Source organism: Myxine glutinosa, chromosome 1 (genome assembly GCF_964187855.1).
Source record: "Myxine glutinosa chromosome 1, kmMyxGlut1.1, whole genome shotgun sequence".
In the NCBI taxonomy this organism is placed as follows: domain Eukaryota; kingdom Metazoa; phylum Chordata; class Myxini; order Myxiniformes; family Myxinidae; genus Myxine; species Myxine glutinosa.
The window spans coordinates 442,795,415-442,818,430 of NC_136261.1; the positions used below are offsets into that span (position 1 = coordinate 442,795,415).

The following is a 23,016-nucleotide window of genomic DNA, read 5'->3' on the forward strand; positions in this document are numbered from 1 at the left end:
ATTCCAGCCAAGTCCGAAGATTTGCTGGAATGTTCTATGGTAGAGTCATCCTCACTCTGGTACCCGGGACATTCAGCAAGAGCTGAAATCTCGGCTTCACCCTCCTGCAGGGAGATGTTCACTGGCTCAGTTGACGAACCAGTGTCATGATTTAGATCTTGCAGTGGTAAAGAGGGGCTTGGGGCTGAGACATTCCCAATCCGCTCGGTCTCAGCAGGTAGTGAAGGTGGCGGCTCACTAATGAGCTCACCATCATCTTTAGTCTCACCATCTACTTTTTCTCCCAGGTTTTCGGTGCTGCCTGATAATGTTTCAGAATTAATTAATTCAGGTTCCTTCTCCCTGGTGTCAATACAGCTTGTGGACACCTGAGAAAGACGTTCCAGGGCGTCTGCACCCACACTCTCTTTATCCAACACTACCTTTTTCAAAGTAATGTTGGAGTTACAAGCACCACGTGCTCTTCGTTTTTATATGCTGGTGTATCCGCGCCTCAAATAAATGCTCTTGTTCATAATGATCAGTACCATTGTTTAGTATTTATTGAGTGACACAGCATGACCCAAGTGTGTGAATGGAGTGAGATTGACTGTGGTGTGGATCGTGTGAAGAAATGGTGTGCGCGAGATTGTGAGATGGCCAGTGTGTGTAAGTTGTGTGCGCTTGTTTCCGAGGCAGCTTGTAAGCGTGCATGGTTTGGGGATGTACGACGGGTGCGAGAGTGGGTGTGGTGAAAGACACGTGGCTGCGTGTATGCGTGTGATGTCTGTAGAGTTTCTGTAGCATGACAGTGGATGTGGAGAACACGTAGGAAATCTGCCGAATGTCAATGCCAAAAATTAAATTAACAGGCAGGCTAAGGATGTGCCGCCAAACTTTCCCACAGAGGGAGGCTTACAAGGGATAGAATATTGAGTGTGGAAGTGGCTGAAAAGCTGGGACGCCAGATAAAATCGCTGCTGTTTGAACGTGCTGGGCACCCGAGGAGAAGCTGCCTGCCTGTTCATGCCATGAAAGGATCACCTGCCAAGATTAATTGTGTTGCCAGGTTTGGCGGTCTCAATCCATGTCAGTCATTGCTTAACATCCCATGTGGCTGTGACGCTATCCACAGTACGGCGGCTATTCAGGTCCAGAGGTCGCAGAGAGTCTGAGAAGTCCCACTCGTGAAGCACGCCAAACCTTATGTCTGCAACAATATTTTCACTTTGTCTGCCTACTTGGCATTCAAACAAAATTGAAAATCATTGCAAACCGGAAAAGTACTGTTCATAATGACATCATAAAGGATACAAAGCACAGGCACAAATAACCAATGTAATGTGTTAGAGTGATGCAAAAGAAACTGTGCAACGCAAGTAAATTCCAGAATATTTTTTAAATGAATTTTACAATCTTCATTTTATTTAGATTGAATTAAATACTTGAACACTGTCGAACACAAATCGTCTTCTTGTTACTTCCGCTATGCTCCAATTTAGTGATACTTGGACATGTTAAATAGGGGGGTGAACAAGGGTGATGTATAAGACTGCTTCAATGCCGCTTAATATCCGGAATTTTTCTTCTTAACAATCTTTAATTTCATTATTATATTCAAATTGAAGTGGACATTCAATGACGTAACATGTTCTATGAGCTGTCCAGAAGTCCTCAATCTCATTTCTCTGCAAAAGACTGACACTGATTTGTACACAGGTGATGCCTATGTTGTAAATATGGAAGGCAGACAACACAACAACGATTCATCTGTAACAGAAGATTCAAAATGTTCTTCTGCAAAGGAAGGTTCAGATGATATTCACATGACAAACGGAAGTGCTTTGCGTTTTGCAACTGGTGAGTGAAAATGTAAAACATTAACATATATATTTTATAATTAACATATACAATTAACAATATACAATTTTATAATTAACATATATAATTTTTGGAAAAGATTTAAATATTTTGTTTTTGACCAAAAAAAAGGAAATGTGTTCTTGTTTTCTGTAGAACAATCCAGAAGGAATATGGGACCAAAAAGGTCCAGTCGCAGCTTGACAGTGAAGAAGAAGCCTTTTCTGAAGAAGCAATCACGAGATCAAGACTCATTTCGTATAAAATGCAAGTGCATGTCTGGTCCTCGCAACACCAAGATTAACTTTAAATTAAACAAACACAAAAAGGCTCTGGAAAGGCAAAAAGTTACAAGTGTCATGTGTGCAGAATGGATTTTACTTCAACGAGTAACATCAAAATGCACATGAGGATCCACACTGGAAAACGCCCCCACAAGTGCTCTGCCTGTGATAAAGGTTTCTCTCGAAAAGGTAATTTGAAAGAACATATGAGGATCCATACAGGAGAGCAACCTCACAAATGCTCGATATGTGATAAAGTTTTCTCTCGTAGCAACAGTTTGAAATCACATATAAAGATCCATACAGGAGAGCAACCTCACAAATGCTCGATATGTGATAAAGTTTTCTCTCGTAGCAACAGTTTGAAATCACATATAAAGATCCATACAGGAGAGCAACCTCACAAATGCTCGATATGTGATAATGGTTTCTCTCAAAAAGACAGTTTGAAATTACATATGAGGATCCATACAGGAGAGCGACCTCACAAATGCTCGATATGCGATAAAAGTTTCTCTCGAAAATACAGTTTACAATCACATATGATGATCCATACAAGAGAGAATCCCCACAAATGCTCGATATGTGATAAAGGTTTCTCTCGAAAATACAGTTTACAATTACATATGATGATCCATACAAGAGAGCATCCCCACAAATGCTCGATATGTGATAATGGTTTCTCTCAAAACAGCCACCTGAAATTACATATGAGGATCCATACAGGAGAGCGACCGCACAAATGCTCGATATGCGATAAAAGTTTCTCTCGAAAATACAGTTTACAATCACATATGATGATCCATACAAGAGAGAATCCCCACAAATGCTCGATATGTGATAAAGGTTTCTCTCGAAAATACAGTTTACAATTACATATGATGATCCATACAAGAGAGCATCCCCACAAATGCTCGATATGTGATAAAGGTTTCTCTCAAAAAGGCAGTTTGAAATTACATATGAGGATCCATACAGGAGAGCGACCTTACAAATGCTCGATATGTGATAAAGGTTTCTCTCAAAAAGGTCATTTGAAATTACATATGAGGATCCATACAGGAGGGCGACCTTACATATGCTCGATATGTGATAAAGGTTTCTTTCAAAAATGCGATTTGAAAAGGCATATGAGGATCCATACAGGAGAGTGCCCACACAAATGCTCGATATGTGATAAAGGTTTCTCTCAAAAAGGCAGTTTGAGATCACATGTGAAGATCCATACAGGAGAGCTGAAATCTGAAATACCAGGATATGGAAAATGAGGTAAAGAGGATTTTTTAAATGACAGCTTCAAAAAATGTTAAATTTATTAATCTGGTTCTCCATATTCCCATAATAGAGAATTATTGATAAATTGATGCCATAACCCCAAATGGTAACAGAACTTAATCTCTCAATCTGATCTTGGATCTCATTGTGCTTCTTTCAGGGTTTTTCTTTGGTTGCCAGGTTGTAATTCCTCTTTCTGCACTTGCCATGTATCCAGCCAAGTTGCATTTGAGGTTTTTGATTGTGACGAGTGTTTCGGAATTTTGTTTTCTGTCTGATTTGGTTGTTTTTCTTGTCCCTTTTTGGTTATGCCCAGATGGCATCTTTCCATGGCAGTTTGACATCAATTGTTGCTCTAACTTTGCTGTTGTCCATGTTTGATTGACATGTGTGATGTGGGGAGAACACCCTTGTTGTAAAATTGTTAATCAGAAGAAGTCTCCTGCCTATGTTTTTCATGAAGCTTAAATTTGTGAAGGGTTTTGCAATAAAGAGAGGTCCCAAAAGCACAAATGAACTGTCTGTGTTATTGGGAATTCTCGGGAAGATACCCGTCAATGAAGGGGGTTCGTAGATGTCTGACCTGAAGTGAGAAATTAACTTTGGAGTGTGTATTGGTAAAAACAAGAATTCAATGTAAATATTCAATGAGCATATGTCACAATGGGTGGAGCTGGTAACCTCGACAACCTCATTCCATTCCATCAGTGAAGATTTCCAATCCGTGCTTGTTGTACCTCTGAAGTACTGCTTGAGGTGTGCAGGATGTCTAAGGGGTGGAAAGGGTTTAAAAGAGTGAAGGTGAAGTCAAGAAATTACCTCGGGTTCGTAAATAGATTAACTCGGGAGTGCACCACGGAAATAATGGGCCAAATGACGTCCTCATGACTGTTTAAAACCCCTATTCAGGTGCATTGTTGTAAAACGTCTCATTGTGGAAGGTTTCGTTGTGATTAACCTTGGGAGCTCAAAGCAGTAAGGTCACAAACAAACTGAAAAACTCACCTTATTGTGAGTGAGGTAGATGTGGGAGGTTTACCCGTTGGCACGTGGTGGCTTGTAGATGGTGGCATGTGGGTTTGTGGCGGGCATTGTGTATGAGGATCTACCCTCGTTCATGATGATGTATTTTGTGTGTATATTTGAAGGTGAATGTTTTGTAAAGTTAGCTAAGTGGTCACCTTTTTTCTACAAACAACCTTTTTTTTTTACCCTTGAGAGTGATGTTGTTAGATGAGCACTAAAATTGCTTTTAAATCGATGTATTGGTTGTGTTTGTACTATTTTTGGTTTTTGAATGATCAGCGCAATTGGGAGGTCACGTGACTCCTTTAGCAATTATGTTAAAGGGTTAAATGAAGAGTTCTTTTTCACATCTGAGTTACCAGTCCTGTGTCTCGCGGATGAGAGATTAGAATTAAATCGAGATGACATATATCTATCTGCACACCACAAGCTTAATTAAAACAATATCTGACATGTACATTGTTTTCAAGTGACTTTATTCCACACCATAAGTGAAGTAAAACTCATGTTACCAACATCACAATATCTGCCATGTAAATTATCTAAAAATAACTTTCTTTCATATACGTTACTGGTAGTTACAATAATTATACATAAGCTCAAGCATTTTTTTTGTTGGTGTTGAGATTGTTTCTTTGTAGACTACGTTGGTAGTTATTCAACCTTCTTGCGGCAAAATAGAGAAATCTCTTGGCGATCTTACATTAGCACATGCAACATACACCTGACCATGTGAAAAGCAGGATAACTTCAGATGGAGGCCTGCAACTGTAAGGGTCTGTCCTTGTGCTTTATTCATAGAGATTGAAAAACAAACTTTTATTGGAAGTTGCAATCTCTTAAACAGAAATGGATAATCTGATGGGATCATGGGAATTCTTGGTATGAATACTTCTTCACCCTTATATTTCCCTGTTGTTATTGTGGCCTCCAAGGCATGTAGCAGCATCTTCTTTATTACCAATCTTGTTGCATTCATAATCTTGGTGCATCGAGATTTTTCAATTGAATGATTGGAATCCCAACTTTCAAGAATAAAATATAGTGTGGCATTCCTGGTGGTATCAAAGACTTGAGAAACTCTTTGAAACTTGATACAGAATATTGTGAAGCATCATCATCATTTGGTACAGTCTATTTACGTGACGCTTCTTTTCCTGGAATTTATTTTATCAATTGTCTTTTGATCTTTTCTACATCAGAATTCTTAGGACCGAAGATTACCATTCCACAAAACCAATCAATGTCTTGTGATATTGCTTAATCGTTGGGAAGACATTACTGTTAAGTTCTTCTTCATCTTTTACAATAATTCCACATCCATTTGGGATTGTAATTTGGTTGGAATTGTGAGCTCGTGGAATATTGCCATCTCCAATATCAAGGAGTAATTTGGCAAAATTGCCAACTTCCTCATCCTCTGAAAGATGAACTCTCATATTCACTGTCAATGTAAATGACATAACTTTACCCCAAGGAGGAGATGCCTTCACACTTCCTTGATTTTCATCTGCTTCAATTCCTCTTGGTACAACGGGGCGAATTTGTCAGAAATCCCCAGAAAGAATCAGTGGAGTTCCTCCCATAGCATAACTACTTTTCTTTAAGTATTGGAGTGTATTATCTCATGCCTCAAGACTTTTTTTGTGTGTGACATAGTGCACTCGTCCCGGATGATAACATTGGATCTCTCAAGACATTGCCCTTTGCAGAGCCTTTGTCAATATTGCACGTTGGTGTCTCCTCATTTTGAGTGTTGAGTGATAGTTTGAATGTGGAATGAGCTGTCCTACCACCAGGAAAGAGAGTAGATGCAATTCCTGAAGATCCTAGCAACAATTCCTGAAGATCCTGAAGATCCTAGCTAGGAAACAGATCCTAGCAACTACAGACCAATCAGCCTTCTCCCAATTATCAGCAAAGTCATGGAATCCATCATTGCTTCGGATATGAAATCTTTCCTCTTCTCCAATGGCTTGATCTCTGATCATCAGTTTGGTTTCAGACCAGGTCACTCGACTCTGGACATGCTGCTTCTGCTGTCTCAACAATGGATGGAGGTCCTCAATGCCAAACAGGAAATTAGAGCTGTCTCCTTCAACATATCACGTGCCTTCGATACGGTCTGGCACCCCGCTCTGCTCACCAAACTCTCCTCCTTTGGTATCCATGGAAATCTCCACGCATGGCTGGCGGACTTCCTCTGTAGTCGTAGTCAACGTGTGGCCCTGAATGGTTTTCTCTCATCTCCTCTTCCTGTTCAGGCTGGAGTTCCCAAAGCAGTGTTCTGGGCCCTGTGTTTTTTCTGGTCTTCATCAACGATCTCTCTGACTCTCTTGAAAATCCTCTCTATCTCTTTGCTGATGACTCCACTCTCTGCCACTCCATTCCTCATCCCTCAGATCGGCAGTCTGCAGCCTCCTCACTCTCTGCAGACCTGGACAAAATCAGACTGGGCAAACAAGTGGAACATGTCTTTCAATCCTGACAAATCTCGCACTCTTACGATGTCTCTCAGAAAAGACCGACTGGAAAACCCTCCCATCTACTTTCTAAATAATCCTCTCCAAGAAGTTCTGTCACTCAAGCTTTTGGGTCTCACTATCTGCCAAGATCTTTCCTGGGAAAACCACATTTCCAAGCTGGCCTCCAAAGCCAGTCGCCGACTGGGCATCCACCGTCGTGCGAAGTCCTTCCTTGGCACACCTGAGCTCCTCACCACATACAAGGCTTTCATCCACAGCTCAATGGAGTACTGCTCTCCACTCTGGGCTGGTGCTCCTGCCTCACACCTAGCTTGTCTTCATGCTGTTGAAACCAAAACGTTCAGAATCATTGGAATCTCCCGCGATGACGCTATCTCCGAGGGCCTTTCACTTACTCACCGCAGGCAGGTTGGTGGTCTTTCCGTCTTCTACCGACTCCTCTCCGGCCTTGCTCCCCCAGCTCTCTCTGGGCTCTGTCCCCCAAATATTCCTACAGGTCGCACAAGATCAGCCTGCAACCCTCTTATGGTTAAACTGCCAAAATCAAGACTCTCTGCTCACCTTCACTCCTTCATTCCTCTTTTCTCCCACCTCTCGAACAAACTCCCTCACTCTCTTCAATCCCACTCCTCCCTCCAGGTCTTTAAAATGGCTGTTCACCACCATCTCTTATCTTCCCCAATCCAAAACCTTGATCTTTTCTACCCCCACTAATTTCACCCCAAATCCACTTTTTTAGGTGACTTCTGACTTATTTCCTGAAAGTCCTGGGTGGCCTTACGTTTTGTACCTATCCTGCCTCCCCCCAGGCCCTCTCCCTCCCACACATCTCCCGATGTCTCTGCTCTCAAATGTTGTGTTTGTGTGCTTCCTCCCCTTCTCTCCCCATATTGTCGACCGCTCCCCTTTTTGTATAGTTTGTTTGCTTGTTTGTCTGATTTGTTTGTTTGATAAATAAATGTTAGCTCTTTCACGAGCCTCGACTCTGTATACAAAAAAAAAAAAATGCAACTGCCAGTGCAATATGCGCCTGTGATCTTACCTTTGCTCGGATTAACGTTAAAATGAAAGTTTTACCTGTACCATCAGGTGCATCTATGAAAAGCAGTCATCCTTCATTACCATCAATAACCTCCATGATTTTCCTTTTCATGGATGCTTGGCTATGCAAAAGCTTTCAAGTTCTTATTTCTCATCATGTATCTCCTTTAACAGTTCTCTCGTTAATTCACATGTTGTTATATTAGGTATTTGAAGTCCATAATGATTCAGATCATGTCCTCTGAAATCCATAACTTTGTCTTCAATCATCATGAGGGCTTCATTGAAAATTTCATTACCATAAGTCGTTTCTAAATCATGAGATTCTCTTTGAATTCTGTGTAAGATATCCTCAGACAGGCTCTCTTTATGAAAATTCTGTAGTTGTTACGTTTCTGTTAGGGCACACTGTGTTCTGAGAATGGCAAATAAATGTCGCAGTCGTCTCGGAGAGCGACTAATCGCAGCTTCTTCAAGAGTTTGTTTCCGGTGTAGGTCATCTTCCAGTAAGCAATGTAATAAACAGGCCTCCTTGAAGGTATCACAAATCCTATCCCTGTATGTCTTCAAATCCTCAAATACTTTGGACCATGAACAGTTTGAAGTAGCAGACTCGCATAGAAGACACTTTTTTTTCATTTTCTTTTTTTGTTTCTTTTTTTTTTCATTTTTTCATTTTTCTTTTTTTTCATTTTTTTTTCATTTTTTCATTTCATTTTTCATTTTCATTCATTTTTCATTCATTTCATTTTTTCATTTTCATTTTTTTTCATTTTCATTCATTTTTCATTTTTTTTCATAGAAGACTTTTTTTTTCATCTTGGTGCAAAGATTCTCCAGACTTCACCCATGTTTGGATGTATTGTGTGCACCCTTCCAACGGCATATTTAGAATTTACCCCTGAATAACCTTCTACAGGATTGCCTTGAACTCTCCTTTTCCACTTTCTGCCACCAGCAGCCCAGGTGAAATATTTTGGAATCTCATTGTAAATGAGTGTCTGAGCAAAATTATCTTCTCTCCAAAGCAGGAATAAAGCTGTAAGAGTTATAATGTGGGCCTCTTGGGCTTTTTGTGCTGCAGTGCTGGAGTTATAATAAATCCTCTGACCATTTTCTAGATGAACTTGAACTTTCTGAATGGTTGGATGATGCTCATGGATGGGAAAGCCAAAGATTCTCCAGAGTGCTTCATTGGTGCTTACATATCGAGCATTCTGATATGCATAGGTCTCATCATAGTGGTCTTGTCCATCTCTGCCTAATGAAAATACAGCCATATCTTGACCTTCATTTACATATTTACAGACATGCTTAATCGATTTAACAGAATTGTAAAATATTCTCCATTGATGTGGGCATTGCACATTCTGGAGAGATATGGATTGTATGGTATAATCCACCGATTGTCTACAACATGTTTAGCCATTAGCACCTCAATGCCAGCATCAGCAACCTTTCTCCTCCAGTACAAAGGATATCCATCTCTGTCCGATTGGGTTTCCAATCGAAAATCTTTAGGGTAGTTCTTGGTGCATTTCCAGCTCTCATGCAAGGTGACTTTCTATTAATATGTCCACATGGTCCATGAACCATTTTGGTCATAATTTTGTGGAGTAATGGATCTTCATCTTTACTGGGCAACTCTGCACAAATTACAGCATCTATTTCATTGGGCATTATCTTCTCCCATCATCAAATCAATATATGGGCATGTGGCAATCCTCTCTTTTGCCATTCAAGTGTTATCATGTGGCATTTTACTTTTCCAAAGACGTGTTTTTTCTTGAGCAAATCTATAAAAAGCAATGATTTTTGGTCTAAACTCTTGCTATTACATCATCATGACGCACATCTGGCTTTGGATTTACCATGAGTGCTCTTTTAATCTCTGGTTAATAAATCAGGTTTTCCATAATTCCTCACGTAACACATTGCATCTTGTATTTTTTCATTCATGTACCTTGGTCCACCAATACAGTTAGAGAGAGAATTACAAATTTTCCTTTTGTTGTTGGATCTTTGTCATTTCTAAATGCTTCACTTAGATTTTGGTAATCAGTTGCTCGTAGCTGAGCTTGATCGGTCTGAACAAATAACAAGTGAATCCTCTTGGATTGCGCTGAGGTTCGGGCATGGAATTTCGAGCCTCGATCTTGTATACAAAAATAATAATAATAATAATAAGAACCTTGGGCCGAATCTCGCGCTTCACCAGTGCGCGTGCGCGAAATAACGTCACGTCGGCAGCGTGAAGGGGTTCCCCAACACGAACCAATCAGGAACTGCCACGTCACACTTATATGATCTCAGAATTCCTGTGACAGGAATTCGCGTTACACTGGCTGGAAGTCATTCGCTAGAGGCGCTTCCTCAGCGCTAATAATCTTTCCGATTCAATTTTAACCCACATATCAACTGCAAATTGGTAGAAAAGAGACGTGGATCTTCGTATTGTGTTGAATTCATGTTTTCTTTCCATTAATCTATATGAATAAAAATTCATAGCCAAAACCTTCCATGAAGGTTGAGTTCCAGTTTGTGGATTTACCTGGAAATACTGAAAGTGGTAGCCATCTTCCCCATTCCGAAGCAGCAAAGGATATTGAAGTGAGTCAAAGGCTCTATGTGTTTCGTTGATTCTTTTCAGTCGGCTGTCTCTTTGCTCGATGACGATATCTCTTGTGCGATGCTCCTGACCAACCAATAATATCGCTACACATCTGTAATGGGAGCATTGTTTCTCCTTTCATGTTCTCCAGCTGGGGTTTTATCAGCATGGATCATTATTTTAGTGATCTGAATTCATCTTTTCCATTGCAGACTTTATACTGGATACAAAAGGATTATATTAGTGAAGCATATCTTGAAGAGCATGAACAATGTTTGAATCAAGATTAGGAATTTGTAAATGCGTTCTTTGTTTGGCCTCTTCTTCTTCATTACCCATGAAATAAATTTGCAGAAATTTAATAGGTTCATCTCGTAATGGTTAAAGACAACCGATTTTATGATGAATCTGGCCTTGAATTCTAAAAGTGGGCATGCAGTCACGTGAAAAAGTTAGTACACCCCATGTAAAGTTTTGACTGTTTCAACTTATTTCAACTTATTTCAACATACAGCTATTTGATCTTCATTTCAACAATATTGACAGATAAAGGTGATAGAATATAACAAATATCATGAAACATTTACATTTTGTTGGCCTTTGTATGATTTAAATAAACATAAATGCAAATTTCGCATGTGGAAAAAGTAAGTACACAATTGGCTCTAATAGGTGGTATTGCCCCCTTTGGCAGAAACAACCTCAAGTAGGCGTTTCTTATAACTGTCTACCAGTCTCTGACATCGACTGGGAGAATTTTTTGCCCACTCCTCCATGCAGAATTCTTTCAGCTGTGCGATGTTTGAGGGGTTTCTTGCATGCACAGCTCGTTTCAAATCCCCCCACAACATCTTGATGGGATTTAGATCCGGGCTTTGACTTGGGCATTCCAGAACCCTCCATTTCTTTCTTTTCAGCCATTCCTTGGTGGATTTACTGGTATATTTAGGGTCATTGTCATGTTGCAAGGTCCACCTTCGTTTGAGCTTCAACTTTCCGACAGATGGCCTCACATTATCCTCAAGCACCCTCTGGTACAATGAAGAATTCATAGTGGATTATATTATTGTGAGCTGCCCAGGCCCTGATGCAGCAAAACTGCCTCAAACCATAATATTTCCACCACCACGCTTTGCAGTTGGTATGAGGTTCTTGTGGTCAAATGCTGTCTTTGGTTTTCGCCAAACATGTCTTCTGGTACTGTGGCCAAATAGCTCTACCTTTGACTCATCTGTCCAGAGCACATTGTTCCAGAAGAGCTGGTCTTTGCCCAGGCGTTCATTGGCAAACTTTAGTCTTGCCCTGATGTTCTTTCTAGACAGCAAAGCTTTCCTCCTGGCACACCTCCCATGTAGATCAAATGTGTGCAGCCTCTTTCTAATGGTAGACTCGTGCACTTTGACAACAGTGGCAAGAGCTACGTGTAGGTCCCGTGATGACATTCTGGGGTTCTTAGAGACATTTGAGCATCTTGCAGTCTGCTCTTGGCCTGAACTTGCTGGGGCGGCCTGGCCTGAACAAGTGGGTTGTTGTTTGGAATCTTCTCCACTTGTAGATGATCTTCCGGACAGTCGAATGATTGATTTCAAATTGTTTGGATATCTTTTTAAATCCATTCCCAGACTCGTAGGCACCTATAACCTTCTTTCTGAAGGCCTCAGAGAGCTCTTTTGATCAAGGCATGGTGACGCCGCACACTTCAACAACAAAGAGCAAACCAAACTGAATGACTGAGGTTTAAATAAGACAGGTTCCTCCAAGATCCTCTCTAACGATGTTCTAATCATTTGCACCTGAGCTGGTGCACCTGATTCTAATTTTTGGTATTTCAAGTAGTGATAAATGTAGGGGTGTACTTACTTTTTCCACATGTGAAATTTGCATTTATGTTTATTTAAATTATACAATGGACTACAAAATGTAAATGTTTCATATTTGTTATATTATATCTCCTTTATCTCTCAATATTGTTGAAATGAAGATCGAATAGCTGTATGTTGAAATATGTTGAAAAAGTCAAAACTTTACATGGGGTGTACTTCCTTTTTCACGTGACTGTATAACCAACCTCTCTGATTTGATTTTTTCCAAAAGATGTCATATGAAAACAGCTGTTGTACTTTCTCATGTTTTTCAAGAACATTTTAGAATCTGGAGTTCTTCCCATTGGAAGAGCATTTAGTGATTCCAGCGGCTCCCTCAAAATTGGTAATTTAACTTTACCATTTGAGCAACACATGGAAGGTGGCTCTCTTTTCCATTTTTTAACTTAACTGGATGACCGTCCAGTTGAGTTCATCAAATACTGAACCCTACGGTGTCCTTCGTCTGGCGTCGTCGTCGTCGTCTGTCGTCCGTTAACTTTTTGACGTTAACACTCCAGCGTCCACAAATATCAACCGATTCTGATCAATCTTAATATGCAGCATCCGTACCCCAAGGTCCAGGTTGGTATTACATTTCAGCCCGATCCGTTGAAAAACGGTGGACTTAGGTGACCATTTTGTTTTTGGTCATGAAAACGACGTTAACACTCTGGCGTCCACAAATATTAACAGATTTTGATCAAACTTGGCAGTTGTTTGTTTAATGTTTAACCCTTAAGGGCCTATCTCATTGGCCTGGAGACTAGGTGGCGACCTGGTGGCGACTCGAGTCTCCGCTGGTTGCGGAGACGTCTCCGCGACGTCTCCTGGAGACTAGCCGGGTCTCCGGGAAGTCGCGGGAAATTCAAACATGTTCGATTTTTTGGCGACGTCGCGGAGACTAATTTTGTCCGCGACTGGGGAGACATCTCCGCGACGTCTCCGCGACCTGCTGGAGACCAAGGAGACAGGAGACGTTGCGGCGACGATGCGGCGACGCTGCTTGACGCTGCTTGACCCACTTTAGAGACCACGTGACTGAGCGCGTGCTGGCATCATCGAGACGCCTTCACTCCTGGTCCAAGTCAGGTACAGGATCCGGTCAAGGTCTTCATCATTTGGTACTTGTTCCTGCTACTGCTGCTGCTCCTTGTACTGCCTTGGAAGAGGCCCCACCATCTTGTCTTGCCAGGGGACAGCTCCAACTCCAGAGTAGTACTGTCCTTCCACCAAGCCACCCAAGGGCAGTGGGGGCCGGAAGGGCAAGAAGAAGGAGGATGAAGCAGTTGTAGCAGATTCAGCGCAGTTTGTGGATGCTGAGGCAGCAGTTGATGCTAGAGAAGATGAGGAACATGGTTCCAGCGGCGATCCGACTAGAAAACAATATGATTGGAAAGAGGGGCATCAAGAGGCAATGGTTGACTTCTGGGAGGATCATCCGGAATTTTACGATAAATCGTATGCAAGATGCAAAGCTAACCAATACAAGAAAGCAGCGGTTGAAACCTTCCTTGTTGATATGCAGAACATCTTCGAGGAGATCAAGAAGCCCCTACCTACATGTGTGTATATTTAAATTGCATTGAGTTTGTATTTAATTGCATTAAAATAAATACATGCAAAAATATGTAAAAAATGTAGCGAAAGGAATAGTGATGAATATCATCACCTTGGCATAGACGTCGCCCTGGCATCGCCTTGGTGAGAGCGCAAGCCATTTTTTGGTCTCCCGAGTCGCCTGAGTTGCCCGAGTTGCCGCGACTGATCATTCGCGGCAGTCGCGGCGACGTCTCTGCCAATGAGATAGGCCCTTTACCACACAACGTCAGTTGCTATTGCATTCCAATCCGATCAGTCACAAAATGGTCGCCATGGGCCGCGATATTGTTTTCAGCTCTGAAACGACTTTAAGACTTTAACCTCCACAAATAATTATGGATTTTGATCAAACTTGGTGTGTGAGACTCTTACCACACAAGGTAGGTTGCTATCGCATGTCTACCCGATCTATCACAAAATGGCAGCCATATGCCAATAGATTTTTTTCAGCTCTTAAGAAAAGCACAAGAATTTAGGATGCTGAAACTGAGAAAGAAGTGAACACAACATTTACGGAAGTGAAATATATATATAGAAATTGACAAAATTAACTCAACTAGTTCAGTTGAGTTCTGCTTTCTGGAAGCTCTAGTTTGCATTGCAATACTCACATATTTCTGATCTCTCAATATAATAATCGGGGTTTGATTCATAGTCAATGTTGGGATCATAGTTGAAAGCATTTAGGAATAATGTTGGTCTCCTACTTGCTACAGCTGTTCTCCGAACAATTCGTTGTTCTTGTTCAAATTGTCGCCATCTTATTCTCCCCTCCTCGTCTTCTCTTGCCCTTATTGCAGCTTGTCGCTGTTGTTGCTGTGTTAGCCTTTTTGTTGTAGCCTCTTAATCTTCTCTTGCCATTATTGCAGCTTGTCGCTGTTGTTACTGTGTTAGCCTTTTTGTTGTAGCCTCTTGATCTTCTGTTGCCCTTATTGCAGCTTGTTGCTGTTGTTGCTGTGTTTGCCTTCTTGTTGTAGCCTCTTCATCTTCCCTTGCCCTTATTGCAGTTTGTCGCTGATGATGCTGTGTTAGCCTTTTTGTTGTAGCCTCTTAATCTTCTCTAGCCATTATTGCAGCTTGTCGCTGGTGTTGCTGTGTTCAGTTGAGTTATATTTAATTGGGTATTTGTTGCTGTGTTAGCCTTCTTGTTGTAGCCTCTTAATCTTCTCTTGCCCTTATTGCATCTTGTCGCTGTTGTTGCTGTGTTACCCTTCTTGTTGTAGCCTCTTAATCTTCTCTTGCCCTTATTGCAGCTTGTCGCTGTTGTTGCTGTGTTTGCCTTTTTGTTGTAGCCTCTTCATTTCTGTTGCTGTTATTGCAGCTTGTCGCTGAGGTTGCTGTGTTAGCTTTCTTGTTGTCACCTCTTAATCTTCTCTTGCTCTTGTTGCAGCTTGTCGCTGTTATTGCTGTGTTAGCCTATTTGTTGTTGCCTCTTCATCTTCTCTTGATGTTATTGCAGCTTGTCTTTCTAGCTGTTCTCTTAATAGTCAGGTTCACTATGTTAACAAATATAATTTCGTTCAAAATTTTTGGAGATTAGCAAACCTATACATTTTTGGAATCATCAGAGCATGGAGAATCCGAAAATCAATGTTGGCATTTGCACAGACACAGATTTTGAATTTTCAAAATGGCTGCCATAAAATACATATTTTGCACTATCTCGGCTTCTCGTCAACCTAGAATCTTAATTGAATATGCTAATCCTATGTTTTCTGGGTCAAGGAATTCAATAAAGGCCTCAAAATAGTGCTCAGAATTATAGAAAAGCAACAAACAAAGGTGATTGAAAACCATTGTCTTTATATTTGTGATATAACTGTGTTACATAATACATGATATTGCAAGTCCTTTGAAGTTATAGGTATGGGTTTATAAAGCAAGAAAGCAGCCTTCTTCGTATCAGATTTTTTTTTTTTTTTTTTTTATATACTGAATCGAGGCTCGTGAAAGAGCTGACAACCGCGAGGGAAAGACAGCACAGGGGGACCACGAGGGAAAGACAAAGACAGCACGTGGGGACCGCGAGGGCAAGACAAAGACAGCACATGGGGACCGCGAGGGAAAGACAGTTACAGGGGGACCACGAGGGAAAGACAAAGACAGCACATGGGGACCACGAAGGAAAGACAAAGACAGCACATGGGGACCACGAGGGAAAGACAAAGACAGCACAGGGGGACCATGAGGGAAAGACAAAGACAGCACAGGGGGACCACGAGGGAAAGACAAAGACAGCACAGGGGGACCACGAGGGAAAGACAAAGGCAGCACAGGGGGACCACGAGGGAAAGACAAAGACAGCACATGGGGACCATGAGGGAAAGACAAAGACAGCACAGGGGGACCACGAGGGAAAGACAAAGACAGCACATGGGGTCCACGAGGGTGTAGCGGCCACCCCTGGGTTTACACAATCGCCTTGCACCTACCAAGGTCGGGAGAGTCTCGCGAGATCTCGGAGTCGGTGGGAGGGATTTTCGAAGCTCCACACGGTCTCCACGTTTTTCGAAGTTAAGTCTGTTCACAATTGTATTTTGTCGAAACTGTATTTATCTTTCGGTGTGTGAAGTTATTGTGTGCAACTTTGGTTGTTTCTCGGTGTTTATCTTTCATAAATTGATCGTCTGTTTGCCATGTCGCGAGCAAGGCCTTTGCCGCGTCGCGAACGATTTGAAATCGAAGTTAAGTGATTGTTCCCATTTGTATTTTCGTTAAAACTGTATTTATTTATGGTGTTGTACGTATATTGTGTCCCGACGAAGATTTTTCGGTGCAAATCTTTCATACCTGTATTGAAAATCGTGTTAATTCGTGTCGTGTCTTGAGGCCTTGTACAGTGTACACTGTACAACCTTGAGGCTTTGTTTTTCTCTCAGTGGTCCGTCGTTTGTGATCCAATAACTTTCGTTCTCTGTATTCCCAGTCTTTTCACCCATAGCCTACTTCCTTGTGTAAATCTCAACTCAAAAAAAAACAAAACAAAAAAAACATTTCCTTCTCTGTTCTCATTCGTTTATTCATTCTTATTCGTTCGTTCGTTCTTCGACCACGTGTTTCTCCCCCATTTCCCCAGATAGTTTTCACTGTTATTAACCTTCAATGTTTACACTTTCCCCTCAAGTTATGTATTCCGTCATATTTTATAACACCTTTTTTTTCTTCTTCTTTGAAAGGTTGCTTTCGACTTGCTCACCAAATCAATTCATCCCAAAAAAAATATCCATCTCCTATAGTGCCTTTTTTCTACATTCCCTAAACTCTCCTGCACTCCATCCTCCATCCAGCGTCCTTAAACGTATTTTTAACTCGAAGGTCACAAGAAACTCATTTTGCAATAAATGTTCTTTTCCCATAAATCGTACACTTTCTAAAATCCAATCTCACCCCTCCCCTCCAAATCTTCCCCATAACCCCTCCCCTCCAAATCTTCCCCATCACCCCTCCCCTCCAAATCTTCCCCATCACCCATCCCTTTCAAATCTCCCCCCTTGCCCCCTCCCTCCTAAACTACCCCCTCACCCCTCCCCGCCAAGACGCCCCCTCGCCCCTCCCCTCCTAGACTCCTCCCTCACCCCTCCCCTCCAAATCTCCCCCATATCCCATCCCTTTCAAATCCCTCCCCTTGTCCCTTCCCTCCCAAACTCCCCCCTCACCCCTCCCCTTCAAATCTCCCCACCCTCATTGCTTCTCAATTTCCCCCCTCTCACTCCCCCTCCTCAAAGCGTCCTCCCCGCTTCTTCCCCCTTCCAACTCTCACCTCCATCTCCCCCATCCTTCTGCCTCGCTCTTCCCCCTCCTCAAATAACACCTCATTGTGCCTCACCCAATCACCATCAAACCTTTTGTCCGCCCCATCCTGCCCTTTCTCCGAGCTATTCTGAAATCTCTGACACACCTTCAACAGCTCTCCCTACCTCTTCCACCTCTTCCACATCTTACACTACCCCTCCTCTCCCCTGTTCTGTATCTGATGCTCCCCCTTCCTCTTCATGAACGGTATGGACCTCAAACATCCGGGGCCTTCGTTCAAACTTAACTGATCTCTCCATACAGGTTGCTTCTGTCAAACCAGACGTGATCTGCTTAACAGAAACTTTCCTCCTTTATGATGTCTCTGATTCCTTAGTATCTCTCCCGGGCTACTCCCTCCTCCGGTATGATAGACCTGAGCCTCGTCCTGGAGGTGGGGTTGCTATATTTCTCAAAAACTCTCTTCCTCACTCGCCCTGCACTGCACTCTCTCCACCTCACCCCCAGGAATACCTCTGGCTACGGCTTCCCCTTCGCTCCCACCTCTTGTTCATATGTGTGTTGTACCGTCCACCAAACAGTGATGACTCCATTTACATCTTGCTGTCTGATAATATGGACCAACTTCTATCTACTCATCCCAACTCTCTCTTCCTCATATGTGGTGATTTCAACTGTCATCATGCCAGTTGGCTGGGTGTGGGTACCTCTCTCACCAGCCATGGCTCCTCAGCAAAGGACTTCTGCGACTCACTGGGACTGACACAATCTGTCAATTTCCCGACCCGGATCTCAGTCAACGGAACATCTTCTCTTCTGGACTTGGTTATGACTAACTTCCCTGAAAATGTCTGCTGCTCTTCTTCTGCTCCAATCGGATCATCTGATCATGTCCTTGTTAAAGTGGACATCTCTCTGACCATCCTCAGGGAGCCTGCTCAGCGTCGACGAGTCTGGCATTTCACTCAGGCCAACTGGCACGGTCTTCAAGCAGCCATCAATCATCTGGACTGGTCTCCCATCTCTACCACCTCTGATATCAACTCATCCTGGGAATTCTTCCAAAGTAAATTGCTCTCTCTCATGCACAGATTTATCCCATCTCGTCTTCAGTTGTCATACCCTTCCTCCCGTCCATGGTACACGGATTCTTGTGGTGAGGCTGTTGCCCAGAAACAACTTGCCTTCATCTCCTGGAAAGCAAATCCAACGGAAGGAAATCTCATTTCCTTTCACAAAGCCCAAAACAAGTGTGTGTCCACCCTCAGGAGAGCTGGGAAACAATATATCTCCGTTCTCAAGACCGAACTCTCTTATCTGTCTCCCTCTTCAAAATCCTGGTGGTGTCTGGTCAAATCCGTTTCTGGTGTTTGTTCCCCCTCCATCCCCTCCCTTACCTCAAATGGCTACACAGCTGACTCTGCATGTGAAAAAGCTGAATGCCTCAACTCTGTGTTTGCCTCTAAATCTTGTGTCCCAAACCCATCCCTCTCTGTACCCACCATACCCAGTCGTACCCTGCTGCTCCTGGACTCTGTGTCCTTTCCTCCTGACAAGGTGGAAAAGTTTATGTCAACCCTCGACTCTGATTCTGCAACTGGACCCGACGGCATCAGCCCACGGTTCCTAAAATCCTGCTCTGCCACTCTATCTCACCCTCTCTCTGTTCTCTTCACCCTATCTTTTGCTCAAGGTCAACTGCCATCTGCTTGGAAATCAGCCAACATCACCGCTACGCAGAAAAAAGGTGCAAAAACAGATCCTAGCAACTACAGACCAATCAGCCTTCTCCCAATTATCAGCAAAGTCATGGAATCCATCATTGCTTCGGATATGAAATCTTTCCTCTTCTCCAATGGCTTGATCTCTGATCATCAATTTGGTTTCAGACCAGGTCTCTCTACTCTGGACATGCTGCTTCTGCTGTCTCAACAATGGATGGAGGTCCTCAATGCCAAACAGGAAATTAGAGCTGTCTCCCTCGACATATCACGTGCCTTCGACACGGTCTGGCACCCCTCTCTGCTCACCAAACTCTCCTCCTTTGGTATCCATGGAAATCTCCACGCGTGGCTGGCGGACGTCCTCTCTAGTCGTCGTCAACGTGTGGCCCTGAATGGGTTTCTCTCATCTCCTCTTCCTGTTCAGGCTGGAGTTCCCCAAGGCAGTGTTCTGGGCCCCGTGCTTTTTCTGGTCTTCATCAATGATCTCTCTGACTCTCTTGAAAATCCTCTCTATCTCTTTGCTGATGACTCCACTCTCTGCCGCTCCATTCCTCTTCCCTCAGATCGGCAGTCTGCAGCCTCCTCACTCTCTGAAGACTTGGACAAAATCACAGACTGGTCAAACAAGTGGAACATGTCTTTCAATCCTGACAAATCTCACACTCTTACGATGTCTCTCCGAAAAGATTGACTGGACAACCCTCCCATCTACTTTCTCAACAATCCTCTCCAAGAAGTTCTGTTGCTCAAGGTTTTGGGTCTCACTATCTGCCATGATCTTTCTTGGGAAAACCACATTTCGAAGCTGGCCTCCAACGCCAGTCGCCGACTGGGCATCCTCCGTCGTGCGAAGTCCTTCCTCGGCACACCTGAGCTCCTCACCACATACAAGGCTTTCATCCGCAGCTCAATGGAATACTGTTCTCCCCTATGGGCCGGTGCTCCTGCCTCACACCTAGCTCGGCTTCACGCTGTTGAAACCAAAGCTTTCAGAATTATTGGAATCTCCCGCGATGAAGCTATCTCTGAGGGCCTTTCACTCACTCACCACAGGCAGGTAGGTGGTCTTTCTGTCTTCTACCGACTCCTCTCCGGCCTTGCACCCCCAGCTCTCTCTGTGCTCTGTCCCCCAAATATTCCTACAGGTCGCACAAGATCTGCCAGCAACCCTCTGATGGTTAAACTGCCGAAATCTCGGCTCTCTGCTCACCTTCACTCTTTCATTCCTCTTTTCTCCCGTCTCTGGAACAAACTCCCTCACTCCCTTCAATCCCACTCCTCCCTCCAGGTCTTTAAAACAGCTGCTCACCACCATCTCTTATCTTCCCCCATCCAAAACCTTGATCTTTTCTACCCCCGCTAATTCACCCCAGATCCACCTTGTTTGAAATTCCAACTTCTTTCCTGGAAGTCCTGGCAGTGTCCATATGTTTTATACCTCGCCCACCGCCCCCTTCCCTTCCCCCCCCCACCCCCAAAGCCCTCGCCCTCTCTCAGATCTCTCGATGTCTCCATGTCTCTCGGTCCCTGCTCTCAAATGTTGTGTTTGTGTCCTTCCCCTTCTCTCCCCATCTTGTCTACCGCTCCCGATGTTATATGTTTTATGTGTCGGTTTGTCTTTCTGTGTGATTGATGTTCGCTCTTTCACGAGCCTCGATCTTGTATACGAAAAAAAAAAAAAAAAAAAAAAAAAGGATGCGGAGCGATCACCATGCCGGGCTCGTACAGGATGCCCGGGCAGGCCCGCCCTCGACTTGCCAGGCCGCGGCCAGGCCGCCCGGCCACGCCCCCTCTCGCCTTTCCTGGGCAAATGCTCCGGGATAATGTGTGTATATATATTGCTGCCCGATAAACGGGCTTTTCAGAGTACCTGAGTTGTTTTGTGACATTAAAGAAACTCGGACGAATTCCAGCTTTTTGTCGCGTCCATTCTTCCGATCGACGTGGGAGCACAGCACCTACAAGGGAAAGACAAAGACAGCACAGGGGGACCACGAGGGAAAGACAAAGGCAGCACAGGGGGACCACGAGGGAAAGACAAAGACAGCACATTGGGGACCACGAGGGAAAGACAAAGACAGCACATGGGGACCACGAGGGAAAGACAAAGACAGCACAGGGGGACCACGAGGGAAAGACAAAGGCAGCACAGGGGGACCACGAGGGAAAGACAAAGACAGCACATGGGGACCACGAGGGAAAGACAAAGACAGCACATGTGGACCATGAGGGAAAGACAAAGACAGCACAGGGGACCACGAGGGAAAGACAAAGGCAGCACAGGGGGACCACGAGGGAAAGACAATGTCAGCACATGGGGACCGCGAGGGAAAGACAGTACAGGGGGACCACGAGGGAAAGACAAAGACGGCACAGAGGGACCACGAGGGAAAGACAAAGACAGTGCAGGGGGACCACGAGGGAAAGACAAAGACAGCACATGGGGACCACGAGGGAAAGACAAAGACAGCACATGGGGACCACGAGGGAAAGACAAAGGCAGCACAGGGGGACCACGAGGGAAAGACAAAGCAAAGACAAAGCAAGTAGATTGAACTATAAGTCCTATACACAGGATCTACGAGGTCTATACCGTTCAGGAATATGCTTTTACAGATCTTCATCACTGTCCTGAGTTTCATTTTCGTAAAGGTGTCCACGCAAATGCCAACATTAATTTTTGGATTCGTCATGCTCTGAATATTCCAAAAATGTATAGTTTTGCTAATCTCCAAAAATTCTGAACGAAAAAACATGGTGAACCTGACTATAAGTGGGTACATTTTGTTTCCTGTGTGTTCTTGGGACCTTGTATCCTCATTTATTTTGGCACGTTTGGATTTTGTTGAAAATGAAGATTTCTTGCTCTTCTTGGCATGCTGAAAAAGGGAAGTTATTTCCAAATAAAATCTACAAATTTTGCATTGCAAAGGCATAATAATGAACATGAAGGTGTCAGAGTAATCAAAATGACTATTACATTAAAAAATCAGACAATTTTTTGCCTTTCAGATTTTGTTTTGTCGTCGTTGGAATATCCACATCGTAATGGACAATAAACAGTTTGGGGTGTTCAAAAATGAGGTAACGCTAAAATCTCACACCCCTCCCCCACCCCCTTCCCTCCCCACACTTCTACACACCCTGTAACACTCAGTAACCCTTCAGCAGACACCCCCTGATATGTTACATGATGCTTGAAGTCTGTAACACTCAGCAACGCTTCAACAGACACCGCCTAAGATGTTACATGATACTTGAAGTCTTCCCCCCTCACATCACAGTCCCGAGGGATGGCGGCTTGACGATAAGTAATTCTGGTGCCAGGAATTAGCTGGGATAGCCAACCTATTTTCCCCTCTGCAGCCTCTTCTTCTTCTTATCAGGGAGGTGGTGTCACTTTTTTCTTCCATTGACCAGCTTACACTTAGTGAGACTGGACTGGAGTGAGACTCCGCAAGTATATTATGGCTGATACTTGATAGAGAAAAGCTCTTTCAGAACCTCATTGAA

At 43.3% G+C, this 23,016-nt stretch overlaps 2 protein-coding genes across 21 annotated transcripts in view; one reads left to right on the forward strand and one right to left on the reverse strand.

Annotated features, from left to right (window-relative positions):
• The window catches only part of LOC144889676 (uncharacterized), a 41,019-nt gene extending 37,108 nt beyond the window's left edge, over window positions 1-3,911 (forward strand). For both annotated transcript variants that reach the window (XM_078770857.1, XM_078770856.1), the window contains 2 exons: window positions 1,699-1,839; window positions 1,996-3,911. In XM_078770857.1, coding sequence (XP_078626983.1) covers window positions 1,699-1,839; window positions 1,996-2,249 — 395 coding nt within the window. In that variant the 3' untranslated portion in view covers window positions 2,250-3,911. The remainder of the gene's footprint in view (window positions 1-1,698; window positions 1,840-1,995) is intronic.
• The window catches only part of LOC137418230 (E3 ubiquitin/ISG15 ligase TRIM25-like), a 1,962,167-nt gene that overhangs the window by 1,434,148 nt on the left and 505,003 nt on the right, over window positions 1-23,016 (reverse strand). The window lies entirely within an intron of this gene.